The sequence below is a fragment of the Saccopteryx leptura genome, chromosome 8 (genome assembly GCF_036850995.1).
Source record: "Saccopteryx leptura isolate mSacLep1 chromosome 8, mSacLep1_pri_phased_curated, whole genome shotgun sequence".
NCBI classification, from domain to species: domain Eukaryota; kingdom Metazoa; phylum Chordata; class Mammalia; order Chiroptera; family Emballonuridae; genus Saccopteryx; species Saccopteryx leptura.
The window spans coordinates 22,273,838-22,293,771 of record NC_089510.1 but is presented as its reverse complement, the minus strand read 5'-3'; the positions used below and the strand labels follow the sequence as shown (position 1 = coordinate 22,293,771).

Below are 19,934 nucleotides of genomic sequence, written 5' to 3'. Positions count from 1 at the left end.
CGGAGCCTATAGAGAATAGAACACCAAGAGTGAACCGTAGATGAACTGTGAGCTTTGGATGATTATGACGTGCCAGTGTAGCTCATCCTTGGTAAAATCTGAGCCATTCTGGTGAGTGACCTTGATACGTATGTGTGGGAGCAGAGCGTACATGGAAAACATCTGTACCTCCCTCTCAATTTTGCTGTAAACATAAAGCAAGTCAGATAAAGAAAAAACTAACAATCTAAATTTAATTTAAACAACTGTTTCATTTTAACACAAACCTTAAACATTTATAGTATCAATGACCGGTATATGATCTTTTTTTTTTTTTTTTTAAATCTTTGGGTCTTATAAACTATTGCCTCTTATTTAACATTTTCACATAACTTTTAAAAAAATATCAAGTCTAAACTCTGCTGACCGATTCTCCTTTGGTTCCCCATCCTATTTCCATTTCTCTATTAGAACACTCACCAGATACAGTACATGTCCCCGTTCTGGAGCTGGGGAACAAGAAAAGATTCACAGAGTTGCAAGGCTAACATAGTCTTGCCTTCTTTTTCAGTGTTACAGATGATATCAATTCCACTCTTACGATCAGTTTTCAATAAATGCTGTAAGAGGAAAAGAAAAATCAGTTCACATCATTAAAAATATCTAAAAAGTTAGTTGCAATAAATGTTTAAACATTCAGAAGAAATTAGATTTCTAGTTTTTTTTCTATAAAGACTAATTAATTGTAGAAAAATTCTCATGGTTTCAGTTTTACTATATGGAACCTACACTTTACAATGATTACTTTTAATCTCATTAAATGTCTATAATTTGTAGGTCATTAGGGTCCATATTAGGAAAAGATTCTTTCATTTTGAAAGAAAATAACAAACATGAATATTTATTTTAATATTTTATTTAAAAGGCACAGTAATAATGCTTTTCAGTTTTTATTTGATCTGCGTCACATTAAAAACTCAACATAAAGAATGATTATGAAATGAATATTTTGTTAATTTCATCATGTTACTATCAGATTTTGTCTAATTCAACATGAGTTTAAAGAATGGTGCCAAAGAGAATTCATCTAGATAATGTAATTTAGAAACCTTTGGTGTTATTATAAAAAGAATTTAACAAAACTTGGCTACATTTTCTTTTCATTATTGTAAGGTTAAAATGATAGGCAAACAAAGTATTAAACAATACCTCCTGGAATAGCTGATCTTCTACAGGTGACATAAACAGACACGTGAAGAGTGCTTGATGGAAATACAAGTCTTTGCTGATTTCTGGGTGATTTATACAGGATTTAATAAGAGCCACTGCTTCAGGTATGCGTTCACAAGCAATTAGGTATCTGGCACGTAGTTCAAAGAACAGTGGGTTTTCAGAACTTAAGTATTTGTTCACTATATTAAAAAGAGAACAGACTCGTATTACTCTCAAGAAAAGATTCTCTCAAACTTTTGATTGTTTGAAACTTTATCACTAACATGTGGCACCTAATTAGATTAACTAGTTATTTAATTAAATAATACTTTCTTAGGAGTTTACTTTTGAAAAGAATATACAATTATTTGATTGGAAAAATGGAAATATAAATGACAACAAAACAGTGCTCAAGAAACACCTGCGATTTCTTCTCAGTCTAAAAAAAGTAAAAATAATTTTTAAAAAACCTGAAATATTATTTTTTCAGTTCACTAATATGTTAAAATAACAGAGTCTGGATATCCAGTCTAAGATTATGTACTTCTCATTCTTAGTGCTAAATATTTTCCTTACACTTAAGATGAAAAGGCTGAATCCTAGCCACTAAAACCATATTAGTTCAGATTAATTATAGAGAAATATATCTGAATTAATAAAAAAGTTAAATCATACATATATTTTACTTTTCCACAAAAGATTAAGCCAAAAGGACTACTTAATATATGCTCATGTGTCACTAAGAATAATTACTATTAAATACTTTCTTTTACGCAATTTAAAACAATACAAACACATCTTTATCTACATCAGTTTATTTAGACCTAACAACAACCTTATGACAGGTAACATAGTATTTGTTTTAGAGATCACAAAACTGAGTCTCAGAGAGGTCAAATGACTTGCCCAAGGGCAAAAATTAAGTGGCAAAGCAGGAACTGGAACCTATATTTCCTGATTTTGGACCCAAAACTATTTTATTTAGTTATATATGTTTACATTAGCTTCTAAAATGCTATGAGTGATGTTTTATTTGGTCTTCAACATTTGCCTTGCAGTTGTTTCCAGTGTATGATAAACATTGATTTCTACAGTTAATGCAGAGATACACTTCAGACTAGTCTTTACCCTAATGATCACTAACTAGAAGTCACCGTATTAATGGGGCTCTAGAGCAGCTTTTCCCAGTGAGGTATGTCACTGTAAGCATGAAAGGATTATGTATAAAAAATGATATAGACATATATTAAGGCCATCAACCCTCACAGAAACCCACAATATGTTCTAGCTCCTACTCAGAGAAGCCTAAAAGCTCTACTAAAAGCCCAAACTTTCTTGTCCCGTTTTCACTCCTTGTAACGCTCTTTGTAAACCTCCTGCTCACTGGCCTCATTCCCTAGTCTCCTCAGAGCTGCCTTCAGGGTGTCGCTATGGCCTCACCTATACTTGACTCCTCATACCTTTCCTCAATAATCCAATTCTTCCTTCTCAGTTCCAGCTGCCTCCTTCTTCCCTTCTTTTATTCCTTCCCGAGACCCCCACATCCAGTTCCAGTCTCCTTTGATCCCTTGGGCAGACATCACTAGACCGCAGTCACATACATACCTTCGCCCTTTCCTGGCCTCGTCCCACTCCCGTCTCACCCCACCACTGCACTGCTTCTGCGGCCTTACCTCCCCCTCCTCTCACATCTGCCGTAGGCCTCGTACTCGTATCTGGGGTCAGCTTGCTCCTGAGCCCAAGAGGCACAGCTCTTCTCCACTCCGCTCTCCTCACCACCCGCCACCACCCCTTGCGCTGGGACAAATGGAAAGATCCTAACCTGCTCAGCACAATCTGTGGTGGGAAGTGTCTTTCTCACCAGACCAAGGTCTGAATGGTTCCAGAGCGGGGAGTTCTTGTCTTTCCCTTTGGCCATCTTATCATTGCACTTCACAGGGTCTCCAGCTTTCAAATGTTTCCAGTTTTGAGTTTATTTTCTACTGCTCAGCTTATATTCTAAGTTCTGGTGACCAAAAATGTTCTGCAGCTCAGGAATAATATTGCAAATTTTTTAAAAAAGAATTAACTAGAAGCAGTTGACAAAGCCTCCTTCCTCAGAAGCAACTGTTGGCCCCCAGGAACCACTGTGCATCTAGGTTTGAGAGGAGGTGATGTCAAAGAAGGATGCAGGTGGTAAGGGGATGAGAGAAAATTTAACTTCTATCAATGGAGGAAGTTTGGGAAATACTGCTCTACAATATTTGGAATTGAAACTTATCAATTAGTCACCATGTGGCCATTCATTCAATCAACATATACATATACTGAGCACCTCCTCTGTGCCAGCCCCTGGGCTAGGTGTAGTGACAGTGACAAAAATCCGACAACTTGCAGCCCTCACAGTTTCCCGTGTAAGGGAGATCTCATGTGCTTCAGTAGGGTGGTTTTTGTTTTGTTTTAAATGGGTGTTCCTACTTAAACAGATTTTAAAAATACAACTGAAGTGACAAAAAAAATGAACTCTCTGTAAGTAACATATGGACAGTAAATATGTTAACACTCTGAATTCCCATTAGAATGGGAAATGACTAGAAATAAATGTACCTATGTCTAGTGTCAAAAATCACTCTCAGGGCAGGTTAGTACAACAAATGAAACATACTTCATGTGAAAATATATAATCTTACTCAATATTATAAAATAAATAAAAATAACTATTACTGCTCTAGTTAGAAAAGGAAATTGTGTTTGCTTCTCACAAATGGTGGTTTGGATTTTGAGTCCCCTGAAGTACCTAGCTCCTGAGATGCGGGCTGGGCTTTAAGAACAGCTTGCAACACTGGATCTTCCCATGGGCCACCATCTCTAATGATTCGAGTCACCAGTTCCAGATTCACATTTCCATATCTGCGGAGGTGATTCTGGCATTCCTAGGAGAGAAAAATCATTTTGGCTTTGTGAATTTAAAGGGGTTAAAAACTAAACTTGATCATCATTGTCAATAAAATGACTGATGGCCAATGAGGCAGCTATTAAATTATAAAAGAGAAAGGGTTGCTAAGTAACCTAAGGAGGGTATCAAAACCCCATTAGTACACAAATCGACTTCAATACCAAAGGTTACACAGTTTGTACATAACTGGACTTAGGGAACCCCATTATAATAGGGATCAAGTGTAACCTAAGGAAAAATCTTAAGGGATGCATCATTTCTAGGAAAAGAACCAGGTTGCAAAATGTAAAACTTAACTGCTCAATTAGGTTTACATGAGGGCTCAGAAAACTTCTGTTGACAATGGCCTGACAGTAAGAAGGGGGCAGAGGAGTCCAGCGCAGACTCTGAGTGACAGGTAGACATGGGTGCCCTGCCCCGATCCCAAATGTATAACCTTAGTTGTGGTAGAAGGTTGAAAGATGAAAACTCTATTCCCCTTTGTTGTGTTAGTGCATTTGCAGTCTTGGGACAAAGAAATGACAAGCTAAAGGAATGAATCCAACCTATAATACAAAGATTTTGCATTATTAAGATAAAAATGTATTGATAAGTTGGACATTAATTGATAATTTGTCCATGCATATTCTGGATTTTTTTAAAAAAATATTTGAAATGTTTTTAGAGAATGTGATATCTTAGACTTCAGATTATAATATGAATTATGTAACAAGTTTATAAGCATTTAATATTTAGGAGAACTTGGCTTAATGAATTTATAAGTTTGATTTTATTAGATTTAGATTTACAAGAAGTAACTTTGATTTTGCTTTTTAATTTATTATAAACTTTGTTCAATGTTGTATCTTAAAATGTTTCAGGGTATTTAATTTGGTAATTGGAAAAGATTGACTGAAGGCCTAGTGAAGTTAATAAATTCATTTTTTTAAATGCATAAACTGAGCTTAAAGCCTTAAGAAAACACTAGATATTAAAACTGGCAATTTAAAATTTTAATAAATTGCACATCAATTAAAGCAAAAAAGGCAGAATTTCTTTCTGTTCCAAAAAAAAACAAAAACAAAAAAACCCTCAGACATTAAAAAAATCAGTAACAGTTGTAAAGCAATGCTTCAGGATAAAACAATATACAGGGATGGGCAAAAGTAGGTTTACAGTTGTGAATATGTGAAAAGAGAGTTTATTCTTATATAAATATTATCATTAATTATTGTATTGTTTATTTGTATTATAACTGTAAAACTACTTTTCCCACCTCTGTATGAATAGTAACACATAATACTTATTGGATAAATCACCAGGCTGCCTATTCAAAGTGGCAATAAACACTATGCTTTTTACTAAATTGTTATGGTCTTTCATCATTTGCATGTTGCACATATATGTCACTTCACATCTGCATGTTCCATATCTATATGTCACTTCACATTCCTTGTTAGAATATATGAGGTTTTGTTATAAGAGAATGAGGTAATAGAAGAAATCAAATTTAAGATAAAGAATCATTCAGTTAAAGAAGTCAAAGGACCCTTAACTCAAAACATGAAAACAAGTATCATCTAAAAGTCATTTTTAGGACATTCCCAAATTAAAACAAGCAAGCAAGCAAATGAGCAAGCAAGCAAACACCCTATAAACAATGGGCAAGTTACTTAACCTCTCTGTGCTCTTTCAGTTAACTCCTCTGCCAAGAGAATACTAAAAACACCACCTTCATAGGATTGTTGTGAGGAGTAAATAATAAAAAGTACTGAAAAGTGTTTTATACAGTGTCTAGCATACAGTAAGCACTTAAACACTAGGTATTGTTTCTTCTAGTATTTTCTAACATTTTGAATAAATATTCTATTTTAGGACACCCAATTGCCCTGGCATAAAATTATGTTCCCCTGTGTCAGCTTGTTATAGCTGACTCAAAAAATAAGATATAATGCTATTGATCAGCTATGCTTTTTTAAAAAAACATAGTAATGTTTTTTAAAACATAGCAATGTTTTTAAAAAAACATAGTAATGTTTTATTTACAGAACATAGTAATGTTCTGTAGCAAAAGCTTCATGGTTAAAAACAATCATCAATTTCAAACCTCAAGGTCAACAAACTCCTAGATTACTCTAGACACACATATTGGAGTCTGTAGAATTCAAGTTGGCTTTTGGTCCAATCAGAGAACAAGAAATAGAAGGAAGGTGAGCTGGATGCTAACCCTGAATCCCTGGTGAGCTCTAGCTCTGCTGAGTGCTCGGACAGCCCACCTTTCCAACTGTGTTAGGGTAAGTGAGGCACCAATCATACGTTAACACTGTGGGACCTAGAACTGGACTTAGGCTGAAGTCAGGATATGGTGAAACAGGTCTGTTGCTAATTTCCTAAACTTAACTGAAAATAAGAATCACTTGGAGGTCTTGTTAAATAACAAGTAACAGATTCCCAGGCTCCAGTTCCAACCCACTGAATCAAAATTTCTAGGGGAAAGCCCTGATGACCTGTCTGTAAATCTAACAACCTTTACCCTATTGTCAATTTTGGCATAGTTTTTTATCACACCTCCTACAGTTACTGGGTACTTTTATAAATATTCATACTATAAACTATACACTTGTATTCCCCTCAATCTTTCCATTAACCGTTAGTAAATTGGTTTAAAGGTCATGTTTTCTAAAATAATTATAAATATGAATTTTGTTTTGTGTATGTGTGTACTTGAGTCAAGTATACTATATTTTGGAAGACCATTTCTATGAGAAATTGCTCTGGATAGGAAAGGAGATTAAATAAAATTTTATTTTGTTCCATTTAAAAAAAACAAGATGGAAGAGAACAAAGAAGTTTGTAAGTATCTTTTGGTTCCTCCTTCCTTACATAGTATGGTGGCTTTTTTGGATGATATTTAATTTAAAAGCCTTCAAAATGAAAAAAGTAGTAATGAAATTACTTTAGAATTCACATCTTATCTTTCCTAGAGTATATATACATATTTTGGGGGTTTTTTTTAGAATGTTTACTTAATGATTTGGACCTGTATATTAACCTAATCCTTTACTAAGTCATCTGTCTGCTGTTACTGATACCAACTGCACTGTGCTAAATATACAGGGAATTACACAGGGTGGGGAAAAGTAAGTTTATAGTTGTTCGTGTAGAAAAAGACAATAATAAATACTACAAGAATAAACTGTTTGTGTACTCACAACTGTAAACCTACATTTTTCCATCTATATAATTCCCTCAGAAACATCACTGCCAAAGGTAGAGAGGAAACAAGACTCCTTCTCTCACTCTTCTTTTGGAATCCATGTGATGTGAGCTTCAAGTTTTATCGGATTTTTCTTCCCTGAACTTGTTGCCACTTTGCTGAACTCTTGCTGGCTACGGGAAGATGTCTGTAAAGCTGCAGACCAGTGTTCTGACTACTCTGCACACTTGATCGGAACCCTTCACACGCTTACCACAGGATGAAAGTCTTAACGCTCCAACTTCCTGATTAAGGACCTCCGGTCTTACCTACACGCTCATTCATCTATTACACATCAGGAAGTCTTTTCTCTAGTCGGGTCTCTCCCATGTCTCTCAAACTCACTGTTTATGCTTTTTCTCATATGCTCTTTCTCTTACAACGTCCTATGAACTCACCTAAACCTTCCTGTAAACCTATCTAAATCCTTTCCTAACTAGCTTCCCACTAACATTTTTTGCTAAGAAGCCTCCACTAGCTACCTTACTCCTAAATAAACTGAATTCCTTCTCCTGCAGTATTGAAAATCTCCACCAGTCCAGTCTTCTGGTGTTTATCATGTGAGAGAAGGGCCTTGCTTTATTTAGTGTTAACATCACACTTCCTGGGTAGTTAAAAGCTTCAAACAGTCAGGAAAGGAAAGACATACCAAAGAAGATATATACTTAATAACTTCTTAAATCAAAATAGGGTTTTATGGAAATATGTGTAAATAGAAGCACTATGCAATATGTCTTACTTTTAATAAAATGCAGATTTCAGAGTAAAATTACAGAATACCACAGTCAGATTCATCCATAAGCAAGTTATTGTAACAAATCAAAGCAAAAAACATAAAAGGTCTTTTTAATGGGGTTAATTTTATAAAAACAGAGTCTTTAAACTATATTAAAATATTTACAATATTTTGAAGTGAGATGAGAATGATCATGACATCTTTTATTACCATTTTCATTGGTTACCTTATGGTGAAGCACTTCAAAATTTGTAAAATTTAAAGATGTTATGCTGTTTTCTTTTACAAAATAAAAAAAAAAATAATTGCAAGCTTGTTCTTTTCTGTGATTAAGTTCCTATGGAGTAATTACATATTTTAGAAAAAAACACTCTGAGTTTACCCATATAAAGAGGATAGTATAAGAATGAAAAGTTACTGCTTTTCAAAGGAAAGTTTTTATGAAGAAAATCATTTTAAATGAATGTTTAGAAGTGTTTGCATCATTACATGGCTATTGTTGCCAAAAATCAATGTCATCTATAACGCCTATATCTATGCCATAAAAAACTTAAAATTTTTTGTTGAAAAATATTTCACCTGGACCATTTTAATGAGTTTTCAATTCATTTATTAAAAATGGTTAGTATTCAAGAAAACACTGATTGACTTCAGGAACAATGGATATTTAATACTCAAGTTTCAACAAAACTATAAATTTGGTTGAAGACATTTAAAATGGAGAATCATAACTTAAAAACAAAAGTTTCCATGTAGGTCTACCAAAGGTATCTTTTTCACCTATATGATGGGTATTAAAACAAAGTAGCAAACTCAACTCAACTTAAAATTACTCTGAATTATTACATGACCAAATATTAAAAATTTTTAAAAATACAGCGTACTTACTCTGGTGTTAAAGTTTTTACACTATTAAACTACTGTATATTTTAAATGTATTTTTATGTTTCATAATGTATACAGTATTAGTACATGTGCACATAACAAATATATATAGATAGGGGATATCTATATATCAAACTGAAAAAAGAACCTAGATGCATAAGCTATCAGAAGTCGGGAAACTCCTAGTTTTAGGAAGTACTTGTTTTTAAACTCAGCTTTTTCTGTTGATCCTAATGTCATGTCAGTTTTCTTTTTCTTTTTTTCCTGAATTGAGAAGCAGGGAGACAGATACACTCCTGCATGCATCCAACCGGGATCCACCTGGCATGCCCACTAAGGGGCAATGCTCTACCCATCCGGGGCACTGCTCCATTGCAACCAGAGCCATTCTAGCACCTGAGGTGGAGGCCATGGAGCCGTCCTCAGTGCCCGGGCCAATTTTGCTCCAATGGAGCCTTTGCTGCAGGAGGGGAAGAGAGAGACAGAGAGGAAGGAGAGGGGGAAAGGATGGAGAGGCTAATGGGCGCTTCTCCTGTGTGCCCTGGCTGGGAATCGAACCCAGGACTTCCGCACACTGGGCTGCTGCTCTGCCACTGAGCCAACCGGCCAGGGCCATGTCAGTTTTCTTTAACATCTCCTGACCTGCTTCTTCATTGTCACTTTTATAGGCTTACACTCTTGTCTAGACCTCAATCTGCTATTACTCAGATAATCATAGTCAAGTTTCTTCTTCCTCCTTCCCAATAAGGCAGTTTTTAGAAGGTTTCAAAAAGTCAGACCATGAAGTATTTAAGCTAGTAGTATAAATTAAACATTTCTTTATCCCTTTTCTTTTGACATATACATTATTGCAAACACATGGTTATTACATTATTTCATGTAATAGATTAGAGAATACTGGAAAGAATGCTGGACTGAGAGTAAGACACAGGTCCTTGTTCTGCTTCTAGAAACCTCACTCCATTGAAGCTTAATTTTCTGATATGTAAAATAAGGGATATTTAATTAAACAATTTCTAAGGTGAATCCCAGTTTCAAAAATTTAAAAATACACGAATACCTATAAACTAGATATACTAAATTTTTTATAAACTAGAATCATGTACTTAGTGAACTTTTTAACGTATCCCTTATGTGACTTTTAAAAAAATGAATATTTAAATTATGTCACAGGTTACCTATTTAATAAACATAATTACACTTTTATACATTAAAAAATTTAAGTAATAAATGTAAATGTTACTTAAATAAGCAATCACTTTTATCTGAGAGGGAAGCCAATCATAAATATAATAAAAACATCAACTGAGAGCAGCTACATTTTAAAATTAGTGAGTGCCATGCTATGAAAGCGTATACCTCCATTAACATTTTAAAATAAAAAATGAAATAATATGGCTAGCAGAGAAGTGCTATTGTTACCGTTCTAACCTCCAAGACAGACCCTGAAGCAGAATTAAGGGGTATGCATGATTTGAGCACAGATTCCTACACAAAGAAATAAATTCTGTATAAAAACTGATTCAGCAGAAAGAGCTCTAGAGTCAGTCAGGAGAGCAGTCACAGTTCTGGCTATGCCACAAACTGGACAAGTTATTTCATCTCCAATAAAGACTGTTAACAGATGAATGAATGAATCTTCTGATCCTTGGTTTCATCATTTATTAAAAAATTAGATTGGATTTACTGCCCTCTGCCATTCTTTAAAGCTAAATCTTCTATGCCCCAATATTTTATCTGGGAAAACATAAACTACTCCAAGCACTAACATGCTAATTCTAGTTATCTTGTATTGGTACACTCTTCAAGTATGAACAATGAATGCCTCACTGATCCTGATGTGCTTTCAGAGCTAGTCTCAAAGTGTAAATCCTGTCATTGATTTTGAAGGCACCTACATGCCTATTCCTGACAACACAAAATTGCAAGATGTTCAGAATATAAGATCTTTATGATTGGAGGCTACAGGCATGAACAACTGTTAATGCACACTGATGAGTAGTACCCACTTAAATGACTGCTGTTCTATGTGTCAGGGTACAGTGACCACTCCTGAAATGCAGAACTTACTGACGCTGACAACCCTATCTTCTGGAGGCTAGCTCTTGGTCCCCTGAGTTTAAATGTCTAATTTATTTATTATATAGTATTTTAAGCTTGAAATCAGGCTTTCATGTGTCTTCAAGTGATTATAAAACCTCACCAGTTATACTGAAGTAAGGTATTTCCCTCTCAAACAGGTTAATTTTTATTGATTGATTTTAGAGAGAGGAAGGAAGGGAGAGAGAGAGGGAAACAAGAACATCAATCTGTTCCTGTACGTGCCCTGACCAGGCATTGAACTGGCAACCTCTGTGCTTTCAGGATGCCACTCCACCTGATCGAGCTATCCAGCAGGGGCTCCACAGATTACTTACTAAAATATATACAGGAAGTAGAAAATATTTCTGAGGTCATGATATATGACAATTATTAATCATGAGTAACAGTTTCAAAGAGATAAATGCCGGCCTGACCTGTGGTGGCGCAGTGGATAAAGCAGTGGAGGATGGACACAGAAGGAATAACTAACTCAAGTTCAGGAAGTAATATTAGTCGTTGCTTACTCAGTGTGGCCCTGAGACCCACATATCAGTGTCACCTCAGAGCTTGTTTGAAATGCAGACCCTCAGGCCCCACTCCAGAATACTGAGCCATAATCTGCATTTTAACAATATCCCCAGGTGCATGGCAGAGAAGAAAGCACGATCTTATGCTGGTATGAATCTATGAAAGATGCACAGAAAGAAACCACTTGGAGAAAGAGTTTATATTAGCAGTATAAAATTTCAAAAGAGGACACTGAGACTGCTATTGGATTTTCAAAGGTCAGTCAAAAGCCTGGAGAATTCGCAAAGCTTAGTAAATGCAAGGTTTTAGTGGGAAGCACATGATGGACTGCAGGTTGGCCCTCCTGGCTCTCTAAGGGCACAGCTCAATTCAGAAACTGGAGGACAATTCTAGAGGTAGAGCTAACATGAAAACAGATGGTGAAGTCCCTCCTAAGAAGAAGATGCAAAAGGCACAAGAAATGCAGAGTGGGAAAAAGCCACAGCAATGAAATGGAAGAAATGGAAGAGAAATTAAAAAAAAAAAAGAAAAAAAAGCACAACAAAAAGGAGTAGCTTTAGATTTTAAGCAGGAGCTAGAAATGGTACAAAAACCATAAACCTTCTTTGAGGAAATAATTATATACTTTTTTAAAATCATTTTTATTTATTTATTCATTTTAGAGAAGAGAGAGAGAGAGAGATAGAAAGAGAAGGGGGGAGGAGTAGGAAGCATCAACTCCCATATGTGCCTTGACCAGGCAAGCCCAGGGTTTTGAACCGGCAACCTCAGTGTTCCAGGTCGATGCTTGATCCACTGCGCCACCACAGGTCAGGCAGGAAATAATTATATTGATAACTGAATGGAAACCCTGCTTATAAGAAAAAATAAGAAATATATTCCTTCAGAATGTTATGATTTCACAGACTGAAGACAAGTAGACACTGCCTCTCCTCTATTCTACAGACACCTCACTCGTTCCCACTGTCAACGCTGAGCCAACATCTCCACGAAGGATTCCCTGACGACTCATTTAAACCTGAAATTTCCTCCCCAATTACTCTGTGCCATCGGTCACATTCTAAAATACGCTAATATACCAGTTTGATTTATTGTCTTTCCGTTTTCACTACAGAATAAATTCTCCAATAGAAAGATTTTTCCGTTTGCTTGCTATCGTTTGTCCCAGAACTCAGTACCTAGCACATAGTGGAAACTCAACAGGTATTTGCAGAGTAAAAGTTTAGAATGGATTATCAAGAACACAACTGTCAGAAGAAAAACTGAATGGGAAATTAGTAAGTTTTAAATACCTGAATTTAGGTTCTACTTGAAATGTAAGCTCCATGGCAACAGGTATTTACCTCTTTGCTGAACGTAAGAATGGATAAAGTAAAATGTTCATATAACGTTCCTAATTTCACTAATTCTAACATGCATTTTTTGTCACTTCGCACAACTCTAAAATCAGAATATGTTGTATATTCAATATCTTAGAATCCATGTCAGCATAGTATTGGTCATAATTTTTAAGCTTTTAAAAGCCAAGTACAATAGCTTTTAGTTATTTTATTAGAAAATGCTGGATCACTCATACTTTTAATGTCACTGAAGACAAAATGGTACAGAAAAACAGACATGGATGACTGAGTGGAAAAGCAAATTGGCCCTGGCTGGCTGGCTCAGTGGATAGAGCACTGGCTCGGTGTCTAGATATCCTGGGTTTGATCCCAGTCAGGGCACACAAGGGAAGCAGCCATCTGGTTTTTCCCCCGTACTTCTCATTTTTCCCCCACCCCCTCACAGCCAGTGGCTCAACTGGTTTGAGCTTCAGCCCAGGCATTGAGGATAGCTTGGATGGGCTCAGCTTCAGCCCCAGGTGCTAATAATAATAGCTTGGCTTATTTGAACAGTGGCCCTAGACGGGGGTTGCTGGTGGATCCCGATAGGGGGCACATGCGAGTCTGTTGTTTGTCTATCTCCCCTCCTCTCGCTAAAAAAAAAAAAGAAAAGAAAAACAAGAAAAGCAAATCTATACTCAGATCCTGAATGTGAAGAAGTTTTAGATATGCCTTAGCCAATTAAATTTGCTTATAATTTTTCTATTTTGTGTATGTACCAGAGTGATTGATCACAAAAATCTATTTAGTCTAAAAGCTTGCTTTTAATTAATATGAAATAAAAACCCTAGGTGAAATAAAGCACTGCATGCCCTGGCCGGGTTGCTCAGTGGATAAAGCATCCACCTGGTATGCCAAAGTTGCAGGTTTGACACATGGTCAGGGCAACACACTAAATGGAACTAAGAAGAACAAGTTGATGCTTCTTTCTCTTACCTTCCCTGCCCCCTTCACGCTCTCTCAAATCAATGAAAAAAATTTAAAAAAAAGAAAAAGAAAGAAAGCACTGCAGGACTTTTACGTTATTCTGCGGATCAGGAGATCACCTAAAGATGGACAGTAGTACTCCTGCTTGACCACCAGCCTTTCTTTTTTACACCATAGGAATAACTAACTGTAAGATGTGTTGTCTGAACAATTTACCTCTAGGGGGAGCTCAAAGCACATCTTCCTTTATTCTACCCAGGAGCTGTGCTGATGAGATCATTCCAAGGACACATTAGTGAGCCACAGTACAAGGTATTTCTTCCTAAGTAAATGGTAAAATGATCAAATGTTCTTGCTATCTACAGAGAAGTCTTAGATATTTTTTACTCTCTTCTCTCATATAGAATGCCTCCAGAATATCTGCCTTCTATGTTGGGGCAGCTATTGAAAAAATGGATGAGAAAATAATGGTACAACCAAGGAGAAAAGTGGCATGGAAGAGACAGCTTCAGTCTAGTCTAGGTAAGGGCTGAGCTCTACATGGGGCTCTGAAACCAGAGCCTAAAGCATTAAAAAAAAAAGAATGTATGTCCAGGGTTTACGTAGGCATCTACAAGAGCGGTGGCAGCAGGCTCCAGTATAGCAAATGTAGAAATGGAATCCGATACCAATCTATGAACTGCTTAGAAAGACAGCTGGAAGTTCATTTTAAGAAACTTCCTTTTTCCACTTAGTATAATGGGATCCAAAACATCATCACCTTAGCAAATATAAAAACATACAGGCAATAACCAATATACTATTTTTAGGGGAAGAACAAAGGCCTGTTTTAAATGTAGACAAAATGTGAAGTAGTAAATTGTTTTACCTGGAACGATCCAAGAATATCCTTTAAGGGCTCTTCATAAAACTCATCTCTTCCAAAGAACAGCAGCAACTCAAAGAAACTCCTAGGAAGAAAAAGTGAATGATAACTTTCATTACTTCTTTGACTTTTTGTCCCAATTTAAGAGTCTGAAGAGATAACAACTATGTGATATCAATTATTTAGTTTTAAAACAGTTGGTTTTGAAACATGATATTGATCATTTAGGATTCATGTTTGTTTTCAATAAAATTTTAATAGAAGTGTCTTCAAGGAAAATTCAAAGAAATACACTTACTGTTCTACAACAGAATACACAATTACATTAATCATGCCTCCCAGTGTTCACACTGCAGAAAAATGCAATAGGATACTTACTAGGTGGCAAAACTGTGGCCACACATGTGAAGATGATCTAAAATGGGCACATACTCCTATTATAATCGCCCCCCCAAAATTCAAAATCTAATTTTTTCAAAGGGATATAGGGATGAATAAATTGACACAAAAATCTATTATTGAGTTACCGTGAAACTCAGCCAACACTTATATTATAGCACTATCACCAATTATGTATTTAACTAATGGCACATGGATCCTCAAACTCGAGGCTTACGTTAATTATAATATCCTACTATGACAGACTGCCCCAAATCCTCATTTTTAAATAAGCTATTTGGAAAATATTGTTACTAAATATTTTATGTGCCTTTAATAATTCATTAGTTCATACATAAAAAAATTGACTTATTTCCTAACCATAAACATGAAAAGCTATAAAATTATTAATGTATTATAGCAATCCTAAATGACAAATCCCTCAGGATCTTTAAAATTTAATTCCTGTAGAAGATACTCAACTAGGAATACCTAAAGTATTTTTATAAACACTTTTTGCTTTTAACCTAAATTAATCACTAATAAAGACTGAAATTTTTAAATGCAAACATAACTATGAGACTGTATTGTTTTAAAAATGATATAAAAGACCTAAGCATTACACAATAATTACAAAGACCCTTCGAAATACAGCATAGCAACGGTGCCCCACCAACTGATATTTTTATGAATTTGATTTAAAATTTTTAAATGTCAACAAACCAAAAACCATAAAAGCAGTCAAAAGCACAATGATACACTGAAAAGGAATCTTTGCTGATTTCCTTAATTAAAAAGCTTATACAAGAAACTTTTTAAAAGGTAAATAACCCAGTAGAATACTGGGAAAGACTACTTCACAGTAAAGAAATGAAGGTGGATTTATTTTTCAAAAATGAAAACATGTTCTACTTTACTCATAACTAAATAAGTAATTATGAACATGAACTACAATTTTTCCTTCATATTTTTAAAAATAACAATGTTGACACAGTCCATGATGGCTTTGATATGGAGAAAAAGACTCTTGATACTTTGTTGGAGGGGCAATAAATGGTACTCTGCAGGGCAACAAAGTAACAGTCATCAAAAATTTAAATGCATCTGATTTAGTAATTCAACTCATAGAAATTTAATTCTCAAAATATATACATATAAGCTCAAAGATGTGTACATAAGAATATGCATCCATAGCTGGTTTTTAGTAGCAAAAGAATGGAAACATATTAAATGCCCATCCCAGAGGACTGGGTAAATTGATTATAATACACCTATACAATGAAATATGCAAATCTGAATGAAAATATTATTGAGAAGATATGTCTATATGAATAGATAAGGAAGAAATTTCAAGATATACTGCTAAGCTAAGATGCGGAAATATATTCATTTCATTATCATTTGTGTAAGTAGAGGGTACATGTACACCCAATGTATATTGTCTACTATCAGAGGGATATGCAACAAACTGATAAAAGAAGTTGCCTCTACATAGGAAAAACAAATGAGGTCAACAATGAAAAGGAGAATTGTTTTTCATTAATAACCCTTTTTGCAATTATTGACTTAATAAGTATGAAAAATGCCCCATTAATGTATCTCTGCAATCTTCTCCATACGTATTAACAAAGCATTAATTCACATCTATCTCTTCTTTAAATTTCTAACAGAATAGGCCTTTCGATCTCCAGTCTAGCAACTCCCCACTTAACTAAAACCCATGTCTGCCATTGTTATCTTCCTGAAACAGAATGAGCTGACTACTTTCAGACTCTACAAACTGCTGTTTGAATTGTACCGTCTAAAGCAAAGACCTTCTGCTGACACAACTGCTTTGTTTGGATAAAATCATTATTCTAAAATATTTCACTCAGTGGCAAATATTGAAAAACTGTGATGTTTCGGATGAAACCTGGGTTTCTTTGTGCTCTTGAAAAGCAGGAACCCCTGTAGCAGGGCTGGCATCTCCCCATGGCAAGTAAGCTGAGTGGCGGCTGCGGGGCAGAAACCTCTTTTCCAATTTGCCAGCCTGCACCCACCTGTCCAACACAGGGCCTGCTTGGCTGAGTTATTACTTATACTGCCTCCCAATTCTATTTAGGTATTTGAGACCACTGAGCTAGAGCAGGAAATTGAAATCCCTCATCGTAACATAAGCCTTATGTCTGATCCAAAACTGCACTTACACACGTAGCTTTTCCCACAAATTCCATGCTCCCCAAGCACACTAACTCCACTCCCTAATACTCCCCTGCTCCTAAGTCTTTAGATCTGTTGCTTCCCCAAGACCTATTTATATACTTTCACCTAGGAACTTGGCCTAAAATTCCCGTCCTTTTCTATAGACAAGCAATTGGTTGATTCTTCTATACTGCCACAGTACTGAACTTTGCATGTTATTATAACACGGAGGCGTTAAATCTGCACTAGGTAGAAGGGAGTGGGGCTGCATCATTATGTTGAGTAGATAGTACTGCTGGCCGAGCAATTGCGTTGAATTGAAGACAGAGTTACAGAGGTAGGTTATTAGTAGAAATAAAATGTGTTATGGCAGTAAATTTAGAGATAAGTATGTAGACCAACATGACCTTTAGGTAATCAAACAAAATATGCAGAATTATATGTCTGCATTATGTGAACATGAAAGGGGAACCGACATATTTTCCAAAAGACAAGTTTGTGCATGCGCCACAATCAGCTACCTCAATAACAATGCGCCACTCCATGATAATGATATTAAAATGAGAAAAACCACATGCAAAATAAGTAAAGAGTAAACAAAGACAAAACAACATGGTATAGCGAGCTCTGCCTTCGAGTAAGATTCAGGTGAGTCAATAAGCACTTATGCAGTAGTGAAATCAGTAGGGGGGAAAATCCTCGATTATATGTAGAAGTAGAAATTTCGTATTTCATGCATGTTGTATTTTCTATTGTCTAGTGTTATAAAGATGAACTGTTTAGAAACCACGCTGTCTAGCATTCATGAAAGAGAACTCTACAAGGTATGGGTAAATGAGTCCAAAATAGAAAATAGGACCCGAAAACATACACAGCAGTCTACAGCTGGTCTGGCAAACTACTGCCCACAAGCCAAGTCTGGCCCAAGGGAGGCCTGTTTCTATATAAGAATAGTTCGCCATATTTAAATTGTTTTTAAAAATCAGGAGAATATTTTGTAACAAGTAAAAAATTGCATGAAACTTAAATATCTTTTTCAATTAATAAGTTATTGGAAGACAACCACACCCACCTATTTACATATTAATTATGGCTGTTTTCACACCATAATGACAGAATTGAGTAGTAGCAACAGAGGACTTATGGGTTAAGCCTAAAATATCTGGCCCTTTTACTCACCAGTAGTCTTGAGCCACGCTAAGTTTGAATCTCAGCTCCACCACTCGCTTGATATGTAACTCTAAACAAGTCTCTTAATATTTCTATCTCTTGGTTTCTTTATAAAATAGAAACAAACAGTAATAGTAGCTACCTCTTGTAAAACACTTAGAACAATCCCTGGTAGTACTCTAGGTACTAATTTGCTAATAATAATATAGTACTACTATTTTTATTATTAACATTGCCATCCAAGTTTCCTTCAGTAATCTAAGGAAACACAGATTTTCAGATTTGTTCTTCTCAGCTGTGCATGTGTCAATTTTATTGAAATATAAACATTAATTTTTCTTCGTTTAAATTATGAAGATAAAGACATCTGACTAAATTCAAAACAATTTGTTTCTAGAAATATTATATGATATAATATCCGTTTTTAATGTTGAATGTTTAAGACATGTTTGTATAATATGTATTTAATGATTAATATATAATAGCTTATACATTAATCAATTTATAATTAGTTCTAACCCAAAATACAAGTTACCTAAAGTTCACTGATCTAAATTAATTATTCAAGATTGAATTACCTAAACAATTATTTTTAGTGGGAAAAATACATTATAGATGGTATGCCTTCTGAGTTAAAAACAAAAATACTATATATAATCATACCTATTTACTTTTCATACATCAGTATATTCCTGTTAGCTATGAAAGCTTTTATAATTAGAGTACCTATTTATGAAACAGACTATATTGTCATTGGGATGTCTGGAAGTTAGACTACATTTTTGCATATATTACAAACGATAATAAAGTACCAGACTTCCTTAAAATACACAGACACTAAAGTAGATTTTTTTGGTAGTTAGAATTACTATTCTCTTTTAGGTATCTGTGGCATATAAATAATTTTCACACTGAAGAATATGGATTTGACATCTATCTACCATAAGAAAATTCCAGTAAATTATGATGCTAAGTTCTCTAATACAAGAAACCCATTTAGCAACAGAGAGTGCAACACAGAGAAACAAAGAAATGGAAAATAAACAAGAGTTAAAGACACAGGAAATGGAATGTACCAGTCTAACATGTTTAATTGGGTTTCCACAAAAAGAGAGAGAATGGCGAAAGACAAAAACTGAGTAAGAATTTTCAAAACTGATGAAAGACACCAATCCTAGATCTAGGGTAGCCAAGAAATCTCAATAAGGACTAATAAAAAATAAATATATACCTAGCTAATGTGACAGTAAAGTATAAAATAAAATACTAAGAGCAATGTATAAAACAACCAGAGAAAAATATAGACTGTTTACAAAGAAATAGTTAATTGAATTAGGAAGAAGAGTCTAAGACACAAAAATGTATAGACTAGAAAATTTGCTATAATAACTAACCTTAGCTTTAAAAATTATATAGTAAAAATACATGACATCAATAACATT

General features: G+C 35.0%; 1 protein-coding gene across 3 annotated transcripts in view; it reads right to left on the bottom strand.

Annotated features, from left to right (window-relative positions):
* Positions 1 to 19,934, bottom strand: part of ZNF654 (zinc finger protein 654) — a 78,109-nt gene that overhangs the window by 14,605 nt on the left and 43,570 nt on the right. For 2 of the 3 annotated variants that reach the window (XM_066347633.1, XM_066347632.1), the window contains exons 3-6: positions 14,767 to 14,848; positions 3,968 to 4,103; positions 1,189 to 1,391; positions 460 to 599 (exon numbers count right to left, since the gene is read on the bottom strand). In XM_066347633.1, coding sequence (XP_066203730.1) covers positions 460 to 599; positions 1,189 to 1,391; positions 3,968 to 4,103; positions 14,767 to 14,848 — 561 coding nt within the window. Of the gene's footprint in view, positions 1 to 459; positions 600 to 1,188; positions 1,392 to 3,013; positions 3,876 to 3,967; positions 4,104 to 14,766; positions 14,849 to 19,934 lie in introns of those variants that run through there. The other variant, XM_066347634.1, reaches the window with a different exon arrangement.